Consider the following 13833-nt stretch of genomic DNA (forward strand, 5'->3'; position numbering starts at 1 on the left):
TCCCCGTCCCGTGTGACGGCAGGCTGGTCCGCTCCCCCAGAGGCCAGGGGCACCCCGCGTGGCCGTCCCGCCCCCACCGTCCACACCGCGCCTCCCTCCCCGGTGCCGCTGAGGGCAGCCGTGTAAACGTTCTCGGAGGACGTGCAGGAGCCCGGGCCTGCGCCGGGCGCCACGCTTCCGGCCTCCCTCCCCGCCGGACGGAGCTGCCTCTGCCGGTCCTGGTGTCTGTGTGAGTAATCACGTGCGTGAAGCGTGTGTGCGCGACGTGCGTGAGGTCACGCCGTTCATGCGCGTGCGTACACACCTTCGCTCCTTTGTAACAGGACCTGCGGAATAGTTTCAAACCTAAGGAGCGTTTGGAGAGGACGGTCGAGGGCACCCGCTGCCGCCGTCCCCGCTCTGCGTCTGAGCTCGCGCGGGCGGGCGGGCACGACGCGCGTTTCCGTGGCCTGCGTGGGGGAGCGTGGCCCGCGCCCTCGCACTTCCCGGCATGTTCTCCCTGTGGACGGGGCTCCGCGCGGCCTCGTCACGGGGCCGTCGCCGGCAGAGCGAACGCCCGCGCGCGTCGGGGGCTGTCACTGGCCCCGGGGCCTCCCCCGGCGGCCGCCCCTCGTGTGGTGGTGCGGCCGGGGCCGGACGCGGCGTGTGGTGGCCGCGCCTCCTTCGCCCTGGCGTCCCCGTGTGTGGGTGCGGCGGGCGCGTCGCGAGCGCTTCCCGGGGCCCCGGCTGACGGGCACGGTGTTGTCTGTGCTCGTTTCTGGGGCGAGCGGTGCCGTGACGGGCGTCCTCGCTGGCTCGTCTTCTGGGCGTGTGCCATGTCCTCACTCGGGGGACGGCGTGCCGGGGGCTTTGACAGGCGTCAGCCGCCGTCGTCCTGCCCTCGTTCCCGTCAACAGTCCCGATTCCTGCCGAGGTTCGGCCTCGTTAGGTGACGTGTCAGAGGTTAGCGCTTGCGCAGGGATTAGGTGTCATCCCATAAATCACCTTTCCGTGTTCTTTTCCTCTTTTTAAAGCTGGCTAGTGCATCCCCTCCTCACAGAAGGGCTGCTGGGTGTCACGTCGGTTGAGACGCTTAGATTCTCTGGGTAGATCAGTTGTCAGTGAGTTCTCATTTTTTTCTCCTTGTCCAGTGTTTATATTAACGTTTTTGTCTCATTAAGTGGCTTAGGACAGGCACCATGGTGTTAAAAACCCACGTAACCGCGGACGTCCTTCTTTGATTTTTGACCGTAATGAGAGCCATTCGCGTCATAGAGGACCGTTTGCCGCATATCTAAGGTAAACAACCTTTTACAAACTAAACCGATTCCCCTTTTATCTTAGTTTAGAAATTATTCTAAACAATCAGGAAGTGTGTTGAAGTTGTTGGGCCGCTTGTTCAGGACCCGTGTGCAGGGGGTCATTTCCCTCCTCCGATACCTTTCCAGGGACACGACGGATGTTCTGACCTGGAAGCGCTTTGTGCGCAGGCCACGGCGCTTCGTGTCGGCCCACCGCCGGCTCCGTCCGCCGAGGCCGCGCGGAGCGGCTGTGCGTTTTCATCGACGTGGAGGGCGTTCTGGTGATTCCCGCGGCCGAGGCCCAGTCCCCATAGGGGTCTCCCTCACTGCACGCGCCCCCTGCCCCCGGCCCCGGCCGGGTCTTTGCTCCGTCGCCCCGATGACTGTCCGCGGGGTTTGGGTCCGCGGCCGCGCGGCTCCGCTTCCTCCCCCCGTCCTCCCGGTTTTATTTGCCACTGGCTCCTCTCCACGTCTCCTTAATTTTTATTCATTTTTCATCTCGCTGATGTCTGTCTTCTGAAGAGTGTCTTTGTTAACATCTGTGAGTGGGAAACTTGCAGTCGTGGGTGACTAAAAATATGTTTATTCCCACATAAAATCTAATTTTACCGAGCATCGGGATCCGAGTCCGCCGTCATTTTCTCCAGCCCCGCTCGGCGAGGCTGGTGGGACGCCGACCCCCCGCCCACCTGGTTTACCGCGTGGCTGGAAGCCGAGTCTCTCGTCAGCGCCCTGCGCCCCCGGGGCCCCTCCCAGCCCAGGCCGCCACGCCCCCGTCGCGTTCCTTCCCGCGGTCCCTCTGCCCCTCTCCGTCCCCCTGGCTTTCCTGCATTGCCCGGGCCCCGGACGTGCACATGTCAGACCTGTGCGTCACCCTGCCCGGCACCGCGCCGCCGGAGGGGCCCGGCTGCTCACCCGTGCGTTGTCATTCAGCCGTGCGACCACGGCGATTCTCATCACTCCTGGTGCCCGTGCTCTGTGAAGTCCGAGCCGGGGGACACCGGGCCACCGTCCGCAGGGACGTGCGGCTGGGCCTGCGGCTTCACCAGGCCGTCGACGTTTAAAACCCTGCATTTAACATGTATTATCGATTCATTCCCGTGGAACTCACGGCCAGCACACGACAGCGACGCCCGAACAAAGCTCGCCTGACTCGTACGACCTCCGCGCGGCTCGGCACAGCCTCTTCCACTTCGACAGGCTGGACGCCGGAGGCCCGGGGTCGTCTGGAACAGCAAAACCACCAACGAAAGCCCAAAACGTGCCCCACACACAGACCGCAGTACGGACACATGTGCCGGACGGAGCGGAGCCCTGTGCCAGGCGACTCGAATCCATCGTCGCCGCCCAGGGCTCCGTGCGAGGGTCGGTGAGGCAGGCGGGGCCGCGCACGGGCCCCTGCGACCAGGGTGATGGACAGACATTCAGTTTGCTCAGTCCCGCCACTCACACCCGCCACCCGAACATGGGGAGGGGCCCGCCACCCCGGAAACCCCGGCACCCGCCCGGAGGCCGTGTCCCACCGCGCCCGGGGCAGGCGTGCTGACTTCCGTCGCGGGGGCAGTGCCGTCCCGAGGCCGCGTGGACGCAGCACGGACGTCTCATTTGGTCCTTCCTGTCCTGGACGAGCTCACGCTGTTGTCGCCGACACGCGTGTGGTGTGAGTGTGTGTGTGTGTGTGCGTGTGCCGCGCTGTGCTCCTCTGCTGTCCCCGGCTCGTCCCCCTGCAGCCTTCGCCAGCGAGGCTGCCGGGCCCCTTTGTGTTGCGTCTGGTGGGCGTCCGTCTCCGTGTCCGGCGAGTCCCTAGGGGGGCCGCGGGGCCACACGTGCCGTCCCCACACTGTCCGCCCCAGGAGTGACCCCTGCACCAGCATGTGGTCGGGTCGTTCTCTCAGTCTGACCACCTGGGGCCTGCTGTGTTTCCGGGGCCCCCCTCGTCTTACTGTATGACTGTCCAGACAGCAGCCGGGCCCGCTTGTCCTCGGCCCCGGTCCCCAGCTCCGTGCTTGTCCGAGGGGCGCCATGTGGCCGGCCCCGGGCGGGGACCGGCAGCCTCGTTTCCCCGAGGCTCACCGCCCGCGATGTGTTCCTGGCACTCGGGGAGCTGGGGCCTTCCGGCCTCGGGTTTCGCGTGGCCGTAGGCAGCTCGGTTCATGTTGGGCGAAGAGACTCCTGGAGGTCCCCACGCTGTCACTCGCCATGTCACCCAGCCTTGGGCCTCCTTTTGGGCGAGCTGGTTTCCTCTGTGAAAGCCGGGGCCCCGGGGGAGCTGGCATGGTGCCCCCGCTCCGAGCTCCCCTCAGCCTGGGCCCGGTTCCCGGCCTCCCACGAGCTCATCACCCGCCACGGAGCCGGGCGAGCGTGGGCGTGCGAGCTGCTCCCGCATCGCCTGCCTGCTGGGCGGGGCTCATTCACGCGTGTGCGCTGGGCCTGTGTGGGGAGCCGCGCGGCGGAGGTGTGGGCGGCTCAGGGGTCCTGGACACGTGGGGCGGGGGTGGTGGTGGTGGGAGGAGGGGTCAGCGCACCCCACACCGGGAAGGAAGCCGCAAACACGGGCCCCTCGCGCTCCGTGTGGGGCTGGCTCGGGAACCCAGCAAAGCCGGCTCTACGACATGGCGTGTTTTGCTAAAATGCGGTTTGCCGCCAACGCCCACGCCGTGGTCATGCGCGGGCGAACGCCGCCCTGGGGCGCACACGGGACAGCCACTTCGGAACGCGCGGCCTCGGGCGATGTCTCTAGGCTCTGGCTCCCTCGGCCTTTCGAAGGCGGCCGCGGCTCGCTGCTCCGTGTCCGCTCGTGCCGCCCCAGCCCAGCCGCGTGGCCAGGGCGGTCTCCGCAGCCCAGGTCGTGTTTCCCCCGAGGCGCGAGATGCCGCCAGGGCCCCCGGACACGTGTGCAGCGCTCCTCGCGGTCCTCGAGCTGCCGGTGGCCGTGCGGAGGGTGGTCAGCCGTGCTCAACTCGGCTCAGAGGCTCCGCTGAGCCCGCTTACAGCTGGTGCTCGGTGTGGCATCAGTGGATGGAGCTGAGTGCTGACAGCCGTGTGTGACATGCAGCTGCCACCCGGGACCCACACCCCTCCTGAGGACGGAGGCCTCCCAGCCCGAAGGGGCCCCTGCCCTGCCGTCCGGGGGGCCGAGGCCGATGCGGCCAGGGACGGAGAAACCTGTGCGTGCCCGTGTGCACAGTGTGCGCACAGGTGTGCACCTGCACAGGTGTGTGTATGTGCAGCTGCACTGGCTTCTGAGGGGCCGGTGGTGGCTCAGGTCAGAGGTCAGAGGGCACGGGGACCTCGGTTCCGCTGGACAGCAGCTGCTCCTGCCTGGCCGTGTCCCCTGACCACGGCGTCCGCAGCGGCCCATCTCGGGGTCATCAGGTGCGGTGTCCCACTGAGGCCGAGGGACCCCAGCGCGTGCGTGTGCTGTCTGCTGCAGAGACCGGGACAGCTCATGGAGGGTCCACAGAGGGCGGACCAATCACAGCACAGTGTGACGTCAGCGTCCCCAGGGCCAGCTCGTGGGCGCCTCCCACGTCTGCAGTGGGGCAGTGTCCGCATGCCCAGGTTTTGGAGTAAGGCCAGCGGGCGTGGCCTGTGCGGGGTGGCTGTGCGGGGTGGCTGTGCGGGTGACCATGCATGGTGACCGTCAGTGCAGGGTGGCCCATGCGGGGTGGCCGTGCGGGGTGGCCGTGCGGGGTGGCCGTGCGGCGTGGCCGTGCGGGGTGGCCGTGCGGGTGGCCGTGCGGCGTGGCCGTGCGGCGTGGCCGTGCGGGGTGGCCGTGCGGGTGGCCGTGCGGGGTGGCCATGTGGGGTGACCGTGTGGGGTGGCCATGTGGGGTGACCGCGCCCTGCGGCTGCCCTGCCGGGAGCCTGAGCCAGCGCGGCCCTGTGCTTGCGGACCTCGGGCTGGCGTTTCGGGCGCCCAGGCCTCCTCTGTGCCCACGGCGCCTGGTGTGTTTGGCCGCGGGGCCCTGTCCCCCAGGCCTTGCCGCGTCGCCGGTCCCAGAGACCTGACCGTCGCGGGGGTCACGTTCTGACGCGCGTCCGTGCTCCCCCGGGTCGTTCGCCCTTTTCATCATCTTCCCCCCGTTTCTGTCCGTCCCCGTTGCAGGCCTTCCCGGCGTCCGAGGCGCGGCCATAGCACTGCCCGGGGTCCCAGCGGCTGCGGCGACGGCCCTCGGCCTGCACCCAGCGCGGCGCGATGGGGACAGCTCAGGTACGGTGTCTCCCCCTCTCCTTCGGCTGGTCCCCGGGGTCCCTGCCCGGGGCGGGGGCGGGGAGCCCTGGTGTGAGGCAGGCGGTGAGTTCCCGGGGGCCCCGGCACGGAGGCGCCGTGCCCGCTGAGCCGTCGCCGCGGCTCAGGGTGACGTCTGCATGCTGCACACGCGGTGGTGACGGCGTAACCCCCACACACCCAGCGGGGCTGCCCCGGCGGTCACACAGGCCCCATACACAGCTCTCCCCTGTGTGTGTGTGTGGGGGGTGGCTCCGCGTCTGAGTGGGGACACAGGGCCACATCGCTGAGGACAGGTGACAGGGACTAGCACGCCCGAGTGCCAGGGGTCTCCTCAGGCAGCCCCCCCCCCCCGCCCCACACACACGGGGGGGCAGTGGAGAGCAGGGGTGTCCTCTTTACGTCCTCAGTGCAGTAAGTAAAGCCATCAGCTGAGGCTTCACAAGTGGAGGCTTTTCATTCGCGTCGTTGGAGACAGGATGAGACGCGCCCTGTCCTCACTGCGGGCGGGTGGCATCCCAGACGCTGAGAGTTCCGGAGGAGCCTCGTCCCCGGCCCGGCCCGCAGCCTTGCCGCCCCACGCCTCTGCTCCCCGCACGCCTCGCTCAGCGTGGCCCACGCCGCGTGGGTCTGTCCCGTCTGCTGGCAGCAGCCACTTCCCTTTGCCGGCCCGACAGTCTCAGGACGTCGGGTGTCAGTGTCCACGGCCAGGAGCAGCGTCCCTCTCTGCTGGGACGTCGGGGGGCCGTGCAAGAGCCCTTGAGGAGACCGGGCTCCCCCTCAGTCGGCTCCCCCGGCACTTGGTGGCCGGGCGGCGGGTCCACGGCCCGACTCCCATGCTTGCGAGACACGGCGCGTGTTTGTTCCGTGAATGAGGTGGAACGAGGTTCATCCACGGGAGCGAAGCTGACTCCGGCTCGTCTGGGCAGAGAAGGGGCCGTCGTGGGCCTTGGATGGGCTGGGGGAAGGGGCCGTCGCCTGCCGCAGGGTGGGGGGGGGTTGCCCTGCCCGCCTGTGGGGGCTGCGCTGGCAGCCGGCGCCTGGAGATAGGAAGAGTGTCTTTCGCTGCTGTTGGGACGTTCATTTTCGTATCACAGTTTGGGACAGGTCAGTCACAACTCGGAGGCTGTCCAAGGCGCAGGGAGCCACTCGCAAAGGTTGGGGGCGGCCCCAGCCCCGGACGAGGGCTGCCCCCTTACAGAGGCAGAGAACTGCGTGCTGTGAACGTGGCCTCGAGCCAGAGGGGACCCCACCTTGTCCTCTCAAGGCCGATGCCTCGTGGGCGATCACTCTGGGGCAGCAGAGCTCTGTGCCGACCTCTGGGACCAACGGCAGGTGTGGCCACAGCCTTGCAGCCCGCGGGGCCGGCTGCCCCCAGCGGAGGGTCCACTCGCGGCCCAGCTCGCTCACTGCGCGGCCAGGGGGAGCCCTCGACTCCCCTCCCTCCCTCCTCCGGCTGTCGGGGTCTTGCTGGATCTACCGTCCCACACGAGCTGCCCCGGGGACACGGTCACACAGCAGGAAGTCGGAGGTGCCCTGGCTCTGGACGCTCTGCCCTTGCTCGTGTCCCAATGTCCTGCGAGCGTCCACTGTGAGAACCGCCCTGTCGCCCAATTCCACGCCCATCTTCTCAGTCCCCGGGGGGCGTCCCTGCCGTGAGCAGCCTGAGTGCTGGAGCAGGTGTGGAGCGCGGCCACCCGGCCTGCACCGAGGTCCCCAGGCTGTGCATTCAGGTCCCGGACGGACACCGTGTCCTGTAGAAAGCGGCGGGCTGGCCGGACGCCCCCGTGACCTCACGGAAGGTCCCTGCGGCTGCCACCTGCGCCCCCAGAGCGGCGGCCCGCGGAGCCGGTCACGGCCTTCGGTGCAGACACACAGCTGCTGCAAGGGCGGTGTGGTTGGGGTCTCCTCGGGGCAGAGCGTCGACCGTGGGGCCGGTAGACGGGGATGTGGAGCTAAAATGTCGGTCACCGCTGCAGACGCTTTGGTCCAGGCAGCGCCTTGAGGTGGGGGCCGCCCGGGCTGGAGGGGTCAGCAGCCTCCGGCCCCCAGCCGGTGAGCAAAACCCTCCCAGCCTGCGAGCACCCAGCAGGTCCGCAGACTTCGGGGACTGACCCCTGGGGACGAAGTCGCGCCCGGGTACGAGGAACGTGCGTTCTCAGCTCCCCCTCCCCCGAGAAGTCGAGCTGTTCCCCACGCCGTGCGCCCCACACTGTCCTCCCTGCGCCGTGCTCCCCACGCCGTGCTCCCCTCTCCATCCTCCCCACGCCGTGCTCCCTGCTCCGCGTGGTCCCTCGCTGCACGTGGTGCGTGGGGACCGTCTCTCCTTTGTCCTCATCATCGGGTTTATCGTTCTTATCGATCTCGATGAGCCAGATTTTGGCTTCGTTGGTTTGCCGTGGTTAAAGGTGACCGACTTGTGTTTTCCTGTCCCGGTCTTCATCCTTCCTCTCTCCTGCTTGCGCTGCAGTGAGTTTGCCGTTGTTTTTTAAGGCCGAGGCCGCCGCCAGTCACCTGAGACTCGGCGCCTTTTCTAACATAGGCGTCCGGCGCGCTGCGCTCTCTCGTGGGAGGTTTGCGTGTTTCTGCAGATATTCCTGAGAGGCGGGTAAGTCACAGGACAGCACCCCTGGGCGTTGCTGGGCAGGCGTCTTCAGCAGGCCGTCCCTCCCGCCCCCGCCCCGTCTGCGGACGCCCCTCCCGCCGCCCGGAGCTGCCCCTGCGAGCTGCCTGCCCGTCCCCAGCAGCCACCTGGGCCCAGCCTCTGGGCTAGGTGGCACCTGCTCACTGATCCGTCGTCTTCTTCAGAGTTCCCGTCCTGGTTCGGCTGCGCGCGTGCTGAGCTTGCTTTCCAGCCGTGTTTGGGTTTAGGGCCCTTCCCTGCCGCTGTCCCACCTCTGTGGGTCTGGGGAGGGGCGAGGCCGCGGGTGGCGCCTCTGCTCGTGCGTGCGGACGCCGCGGCGAGGTCCCCCGCCTCCTCTATGCCCGCCGTGCTCCGTGGGACACACGTCGGCCGCGCGCACAGGGGTGCTTGGTCTCCACACACGTGGCCCGCGGTGCCGGGAGGCCGTCAGAGGGGGCACGCTTCCCACGGCTCGCTCTCGGCCCTGTCTCACCTGTCGCGCTGGGGCGTCTCCTTCGTCTGAATAAGACAGAGGAGGTAATACGACCTCGACACAGACCGTCTCCCTCCAGGGCGCGAGTTCTGCCTGGGGCTCTGGGGCACGGAGCGGGCGCGGGTTTGACGCAAACCCGTTCGGACGGATCGTGTCGAACGTGCTGTTTAGACCTTGCGGGGCAGCCGCAGGAGACTCGTGGGCGTTGTCCACACGGTACCGCCGGCCCAACCGTGCGGTGCGCGTCACGCGAGTCACACGGAGCGCCTCACGTCGGCGACGATCGCAAGCCCACGGAGTGTGGAGCAGTAGTTACCTTTCTGCAGGCTGCGTTTGCATATTTTGTCTCATTGAGAGTAAGAGAAATTGTGGAAAGGGCTCTCGGCGTTGGCTCCAGGTCAAGCCACAGTAATTCTGAATGCAGAAATCTAGTTTATTTTGCAAAACAAAATTCACTTTCCTCAAGGCAGCTGTGAATAGATGATCCTTGTTGCTCAGAGATGAAGGTTATATAGAAAAGGAGGCAGAACAGCGCCCATTTGTGGTCCAAAGTGGCCGTACAGGGCAGGTTGAGGCTTCAAGGAACAGCCGCTTACTGAAGCGTTATTCATTTGCGTCGGGTGGGGAGTCACTGGGCTTTAGCTAGGGTTTGGAATGCCCTCTGATTTCTTAAAACGAGTTTAACTTGACAAACCTAATTTTTTTTTGTTTTTTCCTTTTTGAAAACACCAGTCGTTTGGTTTTGTCGTCCTCTGGGCTAAAGCGAGCAGTGCTTTCTCCTTCATTAGCCGAAAGCCGGCCGGGCGTCAGCCTCTCCCGCTCAGTCGGCGGAGAATCCAGCTTCCAAAGTTACAGAATGAAACGAGGCAGAAAGTGTCCAAGGAGCCGGCGGCCGAGTGGCGCGGGCCGTCGGTCCTGGCAGAGCGGGCCGTCTGCCTGCCAGCCTTCCCCGTTGGGGCCCCGAGGCGCTGTGGGGGTGGTCCTGGGGTCTCCTCCCTCTCGTGGAGCGATCACACCCAGCCGGCACTGCTTCTCTAAGTGCAGCGCCCCGGCTTTCAGTGAAGCACGTCAGTCGTATCAAGAGTAAGTCATACAAATTATTTGTGAAAGCGCCTTCTACTTGGCTGCTTCAGAGATTTACTTGTAGGAACTGCACGCACTATCGTGATAAATTGCTTTGCTTACCTCCTTTTAAAAACCATACGAGCGCTATCCCTCACCATGGAAAAATCGCCACAGACAAGGGGAGATTCCAGACGGGTGATGGTCCGGTCCCCTTTCCCTGCCTCCCTGTGCCCTGATGTGTTTACGTAAGTCCGCAGTTTACATTAACAAACGCCGGTGGCTCTGGTCCCAGTGACAGGCGCTGGAAGTCAGTACGAAGTCGACGACGACTCTCCTTGTCCGTAACAGTAGTTAGAACTATTCTAACGGCTACGAAGCGTATCACGTTATGGGCAGGTCTCAGACGTGCCGGGATGAATTACCTCTATTCAGTTACTTATTTCCTTAGAATAAGATTTTGGACTTAAAATGTTTCAAAAGATAAGGCTTTTCAGGATTTTCAGTGTGTATTTCCATGCGGTGCCCGTCTGTCCCTGTCACTGTCCCCACGGGCACCCAGCGGCAGAGGCGCCCACGCCAGGTCCCGCCAGTGCCCTGGTGCCCGGCCCTGCCCCCTGCCGTCTGCCCGACGAGCCCTGTTGCAGTCACAGGGCAGGGCAGGGCCGGTGGCATCCCAGGGGCCGTGTGGATTCCCAGAGAGCACGTGTCTCTGCTGGGGACTCGGGGGCACGCTAAAGGACGTGCCGCCGTGTGGCCGTTTAGCGCTGCCTTCGCACGGCAGTCGGGCTGCTTTTGTGGAAAGGGGTGGTGAAGAATTTGGGGGAGCCATTATATGAACTTTTTGTCTTTTGCTAGTAGAAGCAAAGGGCAGTAGCCACCTTGAAAGAATCTCTTTACCTGTGAGGAAGTTTTATTTTCCAGTGACGGTCTTTTTTAGAAAGGAAATCATCACCTTTTCAACTTTTTTATTGTTTCACTGAAGGCTTAAGATAAATATTTAATAAGAACATTTTGAACAGGGCAGCTAATATTTTAACAATTTGACATAGTATATATACACGCACGTACATGAATGTATGTGTGTGTGTGTCTATGGGTGAGTGTATCTGTGAAAAATGTATGTGTATTATACCTAAGTGATAAAATTAGACTCCAATAGAAACCATTAGGTGCAGTAATGGGCTTATGTATTTCATAATTATTTTATACTAGCATGAAATTTAAGTACTATGAAACTACCTTGCTACAATTAAATACTAGCAATATGCCAGTATTGTAATGGTATGATTTTATGATATATAAAACCTTTTTCAGTGATACTAAAATGATAGTTAAAAGTGATTTTTTTTTTCTTTAAAGAATTCAGAGATAAGTCAACAAATTCTGGTAGCAATTTTTTTCTCATGCTGTCTCATCTTTTACCTGTTTTCATCCTTGAAATAACCAAGATTCATACCAGCAACACGTTTTTGCTAAGAGAGAGCTTCCGGAGCCACACCGCTCAATATTTTTAGGAGGAGAGAGCGGACGATGAAAGATAACACTTTCTAGCTTCCAGGCAGGGTTTTCTCTGTCGAAATGGCATTTAAAAAAAAATGTCGATTTGTTCGTATCTCTGGATAGCGGGCATTTGCGTTCGAAGGACTAATGAAAACGCTTTTAAAACGTCTGCCACCGCGTGTGAGCCCCGAGGGTTTCATTTTTCTCCGTGTGCGGGGTTGCGACTCCCCCGCCCGGGATCCCAGTGCACATTTCCAGGACTTAGGCGTATTATTTTTTGCTAACTCTTACCCTCGCCTTAATAAAAACAACATGAAAAGGGCAGACGTCGTCACGAGGCCGTGGCTTCCCGCTGCAGGCGAGTGTAAGTGCACACGTTGAATGTAATTTCGGTGACGGAGCCTGGATGTGTTTAACTTCAGAGCGGGGCGTGGGGACGGGGCAGGAGGATGGGGGGTGGGGGGGGTGGGGGGTGGGTCAGGCACTGATGGCGCCCGCGGCCGTTTCTCCTCCCTCCTGGGATTGGCCGAGTCGGATTCATTTACCGCGCTGCCGGGCAGAGGGAGTCAGTCTCCCGGCTCACCGCTCGCTGGGCGGCATGGCGGCTGCCCTCTGGGGACAGACACCGTGTCTGCAGACAACATTGTCCTGCACGGTCTTTGCATGTTTATTTTCACCAGTGCCTTCTAGCAAATTTGGGAACTCTAGACAAAGTTCTTGGTGGACCAGGTGACCAAGATCCGCCTCTGAGGCGCTGGGTGTCATCTCTTCCCTGCCCGTGGTGGCTGGCCGTCACGGGCGCGGCGGTTTGGCTAGCTGCGCTGCGTCAGTGAGGCCGCTGGTGGACAGGTGATACCTTTCTTCCAAGGGCGACATGTTTCTTCTAAGTGAATTCCAAGGGCTCCGGCCGTGCACAGGTTTTATGAAATGCCGCTTCCTCGAGTGAGAGCCATCGGTCTCCCCGCTGTGGCGGCGGTTTGTTTGCCGGCTTTGACACGGAAAGCCTCTCCAGGGCCCGTGAGTCCGTGGCTCCGTCGCCTCGCGGGGCGGCGTGTTGTTGGAGCTTCGCCGGGCATCGTGCGTGCGCGCTGTGCCGTGTCGCCTGAGCGATGGGGTCTTCTGTCGTGGTGCGTACGTCGAGCGGTGTTCATTTTAGTTGGATTCTAAAATCCGCTTCGTTCTGCGGCTTTTGTTTTTTAACGTTGCTTCAGAAGCCCGTCTGTACCTCGATGTGACGGAGCGTGCCAGCTCTTTCGAAGGTTCTGAAGTTCACATTTCACTTTTTCATATTTAATTTACGTAGAACTGTTTTTTGGGGGGTATTGGGTGGCATAGAGATCTGATTTTATTTTTTCATGCGGGTAATCTGTTTTCACAGTTCAGTCAAGTTCTCATCAACCGGAAATACACAGCTGTTCGGCGCCACGTTCCCACGTGTGTGCGGGTCTGTCCGGGGCCCTCGTTTGTTTCCGTGGTGTATTTATTAAACCTGTAAGCAATACGTTACTTTCTTGGTTATTATGCCTTTAAAGCAAAATGCTTAGTAGAGTAAGTGTCTCTAACTCGGTCTTTTAAAAATTATTTTAATTATTCCAGGCCTTTTCCTGCATGAAGTCTGCTTGTCCTCTTCTCCAGAACACTATGGAGATTTTGATCCAAATGAACTTGAACTTGTAGATTAATAAATGGAGAACAGACACCTTTACAATGTGCAGCCTTCTATTTACAAGCGCAGCGTAAGGCTCCGTATACACCCAGGGTTTCTGTGGCGTTCTAGATAATATTTGTCATTTTCTCTTCTTAGGTCTCAGGCAGCCCTGGTTAGCTTTATACTTAGACAAGCATCTTACCGTTTTAGCTCATGTCCGAGTGGGACTAAAATAAACCTCGTTCCCATTCTAGTTGGCTCTCCTGTCGTGCGTCAGGTGCCTGAGACTTCATTACCGATTTGGTGCCGCTATCTGGTGACAGCCTTAGTGTGTGGATCCTCTTGGATCATCTGTACGGCTTTCTATACTTTTTCTTGTTTCTATACTTTTGTATTGAATTTTTATTCTTTTTTTTTTTGCCATCTGGAAGTTCCCCCTCCCCCAATTTTTGGTTAATGTGCAGGTAATTGAGAGGAAGAATCCAGCCATCGGCTCTGATGTGTGTACACCTGCCCCGCAGGCAACACTTAGTGTCGAAGTAATCTTTATGCTCAAAATTAATTTATAGAGGCCTGAAAAAGAAAGAAAAATCAAATACTGGTACTTAATTTGTTACTCATACTCTTACAGCTTCAAACTTAAATTCTTTTCTATTCATACTTGAAATAAAATTCTAAATACTTGAGTAAGAATTTTGCAGTCTTAACACTAAATCTGCTTTGGGCATTTTTTTTTTTAAAGAATAAATATTTCTTGTGTCCATAGCTTCTAGTGTATGTAGTTCTTGCTATGTAGTAGTTATTGTTGAACGAAAGAATAAACGAACAAGTAGATCAAAGATAACCGATCGGCTTTTATTCTAAATGGAAATTTTACAAACCTGGTACCTTTATAATATGAAATTAAATGTGGCATTCCAGACAACCTGTGGACTCGTTCAGAAAGTTACGAGAACCGTCTTTGACAGTTTTAACTGTAGCCATCACTCGCGG

General features: G+C 60.7%; 1 protein-coding gene across 3 annotated transcripts in view; it reads left to right on the forward strand.

Moving 5' to 3' along the window:
- Positions 1–13833, forward strand: part of DLGAP2 (DLG associated protein 2) — a 228210-nt gene that overhangs the window by 33438 nt on the left and 180939 nt on the right. For all 3 annotated transcript variants that reach the window (XM_036228968.1, XM_036228967.1, XM_036228966.1), the window contains exon 2: positions 5389–5493. In XM_036228968.1, coding sequence (XP_036084861.1) covers positions 5479–5493 — 15 coding nt within the window. In that variant the 5' untranslated portion in view covers positions 5389–5478. The remainder of the gene's footprint in view (positions 1–5388; positions 5494–13833) is intronic.

The sequence above is a fragment of the Rousettus aegyptiacus genome, unplaced genomic scaffold (assembly GCF_014176215.1).
Source record: "Rousettus aegyptiacus isolate mRouAeg1 unplaced genomic scaffold, mRouAeg1.p scaffold_m13_p_11, whole genome shotgun sequence".
Classification (NCBI taxonomy): domain Eukaryota; kingdom Metazoa; phylum Chordata; class Mammalia; order Chiroptera; family Pteropodidae; genus Rousettus; species Rousettus aegyptiacus.